This window comes from Salmo trutta, chromosome 24, assembly GCF_901001165.1.
Source record: "Salmo trutta chromosome 24, fSalTru1.1, whole genome shotgun sequence".
Lineage (NCBI taxonomy): Eukaryota > Metazoa > Chordata > Actinopteri > Salmoniformes > Salmonidae > Salmo > Salmo trutta.
Genome location: NC_042980.1, coordinates 49,010,260 through 49,018,229, shown reverse-complemented (window position 1 = coordinate 49,018,229; position 7,970 = coordinate 49,010,260). Strand labels below are relative to the sequence as shown.

At 47.5% G+C, this 7,970-nt stretch overlaps 1 protein-coding gene across 1 annotated transcript; it reads right to left on the bottom strand.

Moving 5' to 3' along the window:
* Positions 1-3,705: 3,705 nt before the first annotated feature.
* On the bottom strand, positions 3,706-7,221 carry LOC115161541 (uncharacterized protein KIAA2012 homolog). Its single transcript, XM_029712516.1, has 3 exons — positions 7,104-7,221; positions 6,213-6,432; positions 3,706-4,062 (listed from the first exon to the last, which is right to left on the bottom strand). The coding sequence occupies exons 1-3, from the start codon at positions 7,144-7,146 to the stop codon at positions 3,879-3,881; spliced, it is 447 nt and encodes a 148-aa protein (XP_029568376.1). The 5' UTR covers positions 7,147-7,221; the 3' UTR covers positions 3,706-3,878.
* Positions 7,222-7,970: the final 749 nt, after the last annotated feature.

Here is a 7,970-nt window from a genome sequence, read left to right as displayed (position 1 = left end):
GTTTTGGTCCTCTATTCCCGACGACAACCATTACACCCTGTCCATATAGGCCAATTCCCAGGAGTTTAAAAGGGTTAAAAAAAACGTATTCAGGATCGGTGTCCCTTCCACGGGACGGTTGAGCTAACGTAGGCTAATGCGATTAGCATGAGGTTGTAAGTAACAAGAACATTTCCCAGGACATAGACATATCTGATATTGTCAGAAAGCTTAAATTATTGTTAATCTAACTGCACTGTCCAATTTACAGTAGCTATTACACTGAAATAATACCCATGCTATTGTTTGAGGAGAGTGCACAATTTTGAACATGAAAAGTTATTAATAAAGAAATTAGGCACATTTGGGCAGTCTTGATACAACATTTTGAACAGAAATGCAATGATTCATTAGATCAGTCTAAAACTTTGCACATACACTGCTGCCATCTAGTGGCCACAATCTAAATTGCACCTGGGCTGGAATAATACATTATGGCCTTTCTCTTGCATTTCAAAGATGACGGTACAAAATAAATACAAAAGAACGGTTGGTTTTGTCTTTGTATTATCTTTTACCAGATCTATTGTGTTTTATTCTACTACATTCCTTTCACATTTCCACAAACTTCAAAGTGTTTCCTTTCAAATGGTACCAAGAATATGCATATCCTTGCTTCAGGGCCTGAGCTACAGGCAGTTAGATTTGGGTATGTCATTTTAGGCGAAAATTGAAAAAAAGGGCGGATCCTTTAGTAGGTTGGTGATTGATTTCTGATATCATTACATTAACAGTTAAAGTGAATAAATTCAATAAGATTTGAGAATGAATGCAACTCATTTACTAAACTTGCGACTGCAACTAATTTACTAAACTTGCGACCGGTGAATCTTCTGTGAATCAAAGCTACATTTGTCGAATCAATCAAATAAAATTGTATTTGTCACATGCGCCGAATACAACAGTAGACCTCACAGTGAAATGCTGAATACAACAGGTGTAGCAGACCTTACAGTGAAATGCTGAATACAACAGGTGTAGTAGACCTCACAGTGAAATGCTGAATACAACAGGTGTAGTAGACCTCACAGTGAAATGCTGAATACAACAGGTGTAGTAGACCTCACAGTGAAATGCTGAATACAACAGGTGTAGTAGACCTTACAGTGAAATGCTGAATACAACAGGTGTAGTAGACCTCACAGTGAAATGCTGAATACAACAGGTGTAGTAGACCTTACAGTGAAATGCTGAATACAACAGGTGTAGTAGACCTCACAGTGAAATGCTGAATACAACAGGTGTAGTAGACCTCACAGTGAAATGCTGAATACAACAGGTGTAGTAGACCTCACAGTGAAATGCTGAATACAACAGGTGTAGTAGACCTAACAGTGAAATGCTGAATACAACAGGTGTAGTAGACCTCACAGTGAAATGCTGAATACAACAGGTGTAGTAGACCTCACAGTGAAATGCTGAATACAACAGGTGTAGTAGACCTCACAGTGAAATGCTGAATACAACAGGTGTAGTAGACCTCACAGTGAAATGCTGAATACAACAGGTGTAGTAGACCTCACAGTGAAATGCTGAATACAACAGGTGTAGTAGACCTCACAGTGAAATGCTGAATACAACAGGTGTAGTAGACCTTACAGTGAAATGCTGAATACAACAGGTGTAGTAGACCTCACAGTGAAATGCTGAATACAACAGGTGTAGTAGACCTCACAGTGAAATGCTGAATACAACAGGTGTAGTAGACCTCACAGTGAAATGCTGAATACAACAGGTGTAGTAGACCTTACAGTGAAATGCTGAATACAACAGGTGTAGTAGACCTTACAGTGAAATGCTGAATACAACAGGTGTAGTAGACCTCACAGTGAAATGCTGAATACAACAGGTGTAGTAGACCTCACAGTGAAATGCTGAATACAACAGGTGTAGTAGACCTCACAGTGAAATGCTGAATACAACAGGTGTGGTAGACCTCACAGTGAAATGCTGAATACAACAGGTGTAGTAGACCTCACAGTGAAATGAGCATGACTGAAGGGACGTGACTGAAACTTACTATGTATAGCGTGTTACTGGATATTATAACATGTATTAATAGAACATAGAGGAATAGTGCTGTTCAGAAGGACGTGACTGAAGGACGTGACTGAAGGACGTGACTGAAGGACGTGACTGAAGGGACGTGACTGAAGGACGTGACTGAAGGACGTCACTGAAGGACGTGACTGAAGGGACGTGACTGAAGGACGTGACTGAAGGGACGTGACTGAAGGACGTGACTGAAGGGACGTGACTGAAGGACGTGACTGAAGGGACGTGACTGAAGAGACGTGACTGAAGGGACGTGACTGAAGGACGTGACTGAAGGATGTGACTGAAGGACGTGACTGAAGGGACGTGACTGAAGGGACGTGACTGAAGGGACGTGACTGAAGGGACGTGACTGAAGGGACGTGACTGAAGGACGTGACTGAAGGGACGTGACTGAAGGGACGTGACTGAAGGACGTGACTGAAGGACGTGACTGAAGGACGTGACTGAAGGACGTGACTGAAGGACGTGACTGAAGGACGTGACTGAAGGACGTGACTGAAGGACGTGACTGAAGGGACGTGACTGAAGGGACGTGACTGAAGGGACGTGACTGAAGGGACGTGACTGAAGGGACGTGACTGAAGGGACGTGACTGAAGGACGTGACTGAAGGGACGTGACTGAAGGACGTGACTGAAGGGACGTGACTGAAGAGACGTGACTGAAGGGACGTCACTGAAGGACGTGACTGAAGGGACGTGACTGAAGGACGTGACTGAAGGGACGTGACTGAAGGACGTGACTGAAGGGACGTGACTGAAGGACGTGACTGAAGGGACGTGACTGAAGAGACGTGACTGAAGGGACGTGACTGAAGGACGTGACTGAAGGGACTGTGACTGAAGGACGTGACTGAAGGGACGTGACTGAAGGGACGTGACTGAAGGGACGTGACTGAAGGGACGTGACTGAAGGGACGTGACTGAAGGGACGTGACTGAAGGGACGTGACTGAAGGACGTGACTGAAGGACGTGACTGAAGGACGTGACTGAAGGGACGTGACTGAAGGACGTGACTGAAGGACGTGACTGAAGGACGTGACTGAAGGATGTGACTGAAGGACGTGATTGAAGGATGTGACTGAAGGACGTGACTGAAGGACGTGACGGAAGGACGTAACTGAAGGGACGTGACTGAAGGACGTGACTGAAGGACGTGACTGAAGGACGTGACTGAAGGACGTGACTGAAGGGACGTGACTGAAGGACGTGACTGAAGGGACGTGACTGAAGGACGTGACTGAAGGGACGTGACTGAAGGACGTGACTGAAGGGACGTGACTGAAGGACGTGACTGAAGGACGTGACTGAAGGACGTGACTGAAGGATGTGACTGAAGGACGTGATTGAAGGATGTGACTGAAGGACGTGACTGAAGGACGTGACGGAAGGACGTAACTGAAGGGACGTGACTGAAGGACGTGACTGAAGGACGTGACTGAAGGACGTAACTGAAGGGACGTGACTGAAGGACGTGACTGAAGGACGTGACTGAAGGACGTGACTGAAGGACGTGACTGAAGGACGTGACTGAAGGGACGTGACTGAAGGACGTGACTGAAGGACGTGACTGAAGGGACGTGACTGAAGGACGTGACTGAAGGGACGTGACTGAAGGGACGTGACTGAAGGACGTGACCGAAGGGACGTGACTGACTAGCATCCCATTGACAGCCCGACCTAAACTTACCCTTACCTCAACCATAACCTAATTTGACCCAACTTGGAAATTCAACGTTGGTTTGCTGTTCAGCCTCATCCTTTTAGTTTTCCCCTTAAATTCTAGGACATGTCTTCGGGTGAGTCTTCCTGTGCTGTGGGGTCCTCAGCCAGTCCCAGTAGTTGTATGAGCTGGAAGTAAGAGTAGACCCAAGCTCGAGAGATGTCCTGAGTCTGTCCCAGAGCCCCGGCCTCTGTCAGCAAGCCTCGTCGGAACTGTAGCTGCTGCTCTAGCATAGCCCTCTGCCTGTGGACGGGAGAGAGGGAGGAAGAGATGGGACAAAAAATATATATATACTTTTCTAGGGGACGATCTCCATTGCCTTGATTCATCACATTCCTCTCGCCTCCTTCTCAAAACCCATTTTTGGATGAGAAGGTCAGAGGGGCGGGACCTCTGACCTTCTCATCCAATGGATTTTGAGGAGAGAGGATGCACTTTTTGCAACAGAATCGGCGTAATGAATACACCCCCGTCCACTTCCTCTTACTGACACACCTTCATGTTATGGACCTCTTAGCCAGGCCTGGCACCCTAGACCCTGTTAGCCTAGCCAGGCACCCTAGACCCTGTTAGCCTAGCCAGGCCTAGCACCCTAGACCCTGTTAGCCTAGCCAGGCCTAGCATCCTAGACCCTGTTAGCCAGGCCTACCACCCTGGTGCTGTTAGCCAGGTCTGGCACCCTGGTCCTGTTAGCCTAGCCAGGCCTGGCACCCTAGACCCTGTAAGCCTAGCCAGGCCTACCACCCTACACCCTGTTAGCCAGGCCTACCACCCTAGACCCTGTTAGCCAGGCCTACCACCCTGGTCCCTGTTAGCCAGGCTTACCACCCTGGTCCCTGTTAGCCAGGCCTGGCACCCTGGACCCTATTAGCCTAGCCAGGCCTACCACCCTAGACCCTGTTAGCCAGGCCTACCACCCTGGTCCCTGTTAGCCAGGCCAACCACCCTGGTCCCTGTTAGCCAGGCCTACCACCCTAGACCCTGTTAGCCAGGCCTACCACCCTAGACCCTGTTAGCCAGGCCTAGCACCCTGGTCCCTGTTAGCCTAGCCAGGTCTACCACCCTAGACCCTGTTAGCCTAGCCAGGCCTGGCACCCTAGACCCTGTTAGCCAGGCCTACCCACCTGGTCCCTGTTAGCCAGGCCTACCACCCTAGACCCTGTTAGCCAGGCCTACCACCCTGGTCCCTGTTAGCCAGGCCTACCACCCTAGACCCTGTTAGCCAGGCCTACCACCCTGGACCCTGTTAGCCAGGCCTACCACCCTGGTCCCTGTTAGCCTACCCAGGCCTACCACCCTGGTCCCTGTTAGTCAGGCCTACCACCCTGGACCCTGTTAGCCAGGCCTACCACCCTAGACCCTGTTAGCCTAGCCAGGCCTACCACCCTGGTCCCTGTTAGCCTAGCCAGGCCTACCACCCTGGTCCCTGTTAGCCAGGCCTACCACCCTGGACCCTGTTAGCCGGGCCTACCACCCTGGTCCCTGTTAGCCGGGCCTACCACCCTGATCCCTGTTAGCCAGGCCTACCACCCTGGACCCTGTTAGCCGGGCCTACCACCCTGGACCCTGTTAGCCGGGCCGGGCCTTCCACCCTGGTCCTGATGTAAATCCACTTCATCTACTGTAGTTCAAAAACCAAAATAAAAAAATGAAAACCCAAAAGGTATCATGTCATAGATGAAACACACTTCTTTCTGAAGACATCTTTGAATCTTAGTTCGAAGCAAACATTGAGGGAGATGTTATTGTAAAATGTAAAACATTGAGGGAGATGTTATTGTAAAATGTAAAACATTGAGGGAGATGTTATTGTAAAATGTAAAACATTGAGGGAGATGTTATTGTAAAATGTAAAACATTGAGGGAGATGTTATTGTAAAATGTAAAACATTGAGGGAGATGTTATTGTAAAATGTAAAACATTGAGGGAGATGTTATTGTAAAATGTAAAACATTGAGGGAGATGTTATTGTAAAATGTAAAACATTGAGGGAGATGTTATTGTAATTATTTTACCAACGTTTGCATCTGCACAGTTCTTTCAGTAAATGCGTTTTTGTGAAATTTTCTGTGTAAATTGTTCAAAGTAGTCCTTATGTATGGAGTTGGTTTCTTAAACTTTTAAGTTTTGTTTGGCATACATTTTAAAGTGAAAATCTGAGTCAAAGAATAATTGTGTTACAGTGGAACTGCCCATTTTGAAGATAGAAAATGTATCTAGACCTTCATTTCCCCAAAAATATTAGCTTTCATTTGACACCCAATTTGACATGTTCCTATGCACTTCACATGTTGATGCTCATTGGTCCTTTTTCAGGGAACTACTGGGATGCAAACGTCCCTTCTGCTGTAAAGGATTGGACATGGCAGCAACAATGAAGAGATTGAGATACCTGGCGAACAGTACAGCTTGTAGTCGTGCCTCTTCTTTAGCCCACTGCGCTGCCTCTTCCTCTCTGCTTTTTCTCTCCTCCACTACCTTCTTCCTCTCCTCTTCCTCCTCCTTCTGTTTCTGCAGGTACTCTCTCTTCTCATGGTCCTCCATCGCTGCCAGCCTCTTCTTTTCCTCTTCTTTACTCATCGCCTCCTCAAATCGCTGCAGCTCCAACTCAGCTGTAGTAGAGTGGAGGGGACACACTTGTTATATTCAGGTCTGTGTGTGTATGTGTGTGTGTTTGCAGGGCTGGCTGTAGCCTTTTGGGGACCCTAAGCGAGATTTGGTTGGGGGAGGGCCCCCTACCTCATGGCAAAACGTTTTAGTGCCCCCCCCCCCTTGATGGAGGAGACAACAATTATAGTTTTATGTTAATTTCCTGCAATTCTACACATTTTGCCAAGACTTATGCTGTGTTAATATGACATCTGAGTTAATGACTAAGAAAATCAATGGGGGCCCCCTGGTGGTAAGAGCCCCTGGGCAGGTGCCCGGGCGGTATTCCACCATGATTATTACAAGTTTAGATAGCTGGTTAGACTAACTACCAATCTAAAAATTGTTAGCTGACATAGCTAAATTGAGTGAATGTCAGTGACTGACATAACAAGAAAAGAAAACCGCAGATGCAAAACCAAATTTTGTAATTGCACCTGTTGTATTCTACTGTTCTTACTATCAATAGTAAGTTGAGACCCCGACTGACCTAGCAGCAGGGGGGCCCTAAGCAACCGCTCTTATACCTGGGACAGGCCTGTGTGTGTGTGTGTGTGTGTGTGTGTGTGTGTGTGTGTGTGTGTGTGTGTGTGTGTGTGTGTGTGTGTGTGTGTGTGTGTGTGTAGTCATTCACCTGCCCTGCGTTCCTCCTCCTCCTGTCTGATCTTCTGAATCATCTCAAACTGTCGTCTCTTCTTCTCCTTCTTCCTCCACTCCCTCTCTTTCTCCGCTTGCTCCTTTCTTCTCCTCTCAGTCTCCTTCTCCTCTAAACGTTGTCTCTCTTCCTCCTCAGCCAGTCTCCTCAGCCTGCAGGAAGAGATCTTTACTATAAAAAAAAACATTTACATTTATATTTTAATAATTTAGCAGACGCTCTTATCCAGAGCGACTTACAGAAGCAATTAGAGTTAAGTGCCTTGCTCAAAGGCACATTGACAAATTTGTCAACAAGTCTGCTCGGGGATTCAAATCAGCAAACTTTCGGTAAGTGATCCAGTGCTCTTAAACAGCTAGACTACCTGCCCAGGCCCGGCACCACGAGGGTGCAAAAGGGGGCATTGCCCCTTAGTTGGAACATTGTCCTCCATCAGTTTTGTATCCCTGTTCTGTCCGACAATCTACCTACTCCGTCGTGCCCAGACGATTTGTTGTGTATGCTTCATTCATGCAACTCCCTTGAATGCATCATATGTACGTCATACACAATTTACCAGTTGAAAAATGTGGGTTAATTTTCAAATTCACCGTGCAGCTGGATGGAATTTAGCTAATGTTAACAGTTAGGTAGGTAGCATGATGGATGTTAGAAAGTGGCTTCGCCAGGGCACAATGGCAGCATCGGATCAAAGTGGCGGGGAGAAGTCTGCCACAGAGGCCAAGGCCACAGAGGCCAAGGCCACAGAGGCCAAGGCCACAGAGGCCAAGGCCACAGAGGCCAAGGCCACTGAGCCAGGCCGTCGAGCCCAGCAGCAAAGGCACCTCTGCACAACCGTCTTGCAGT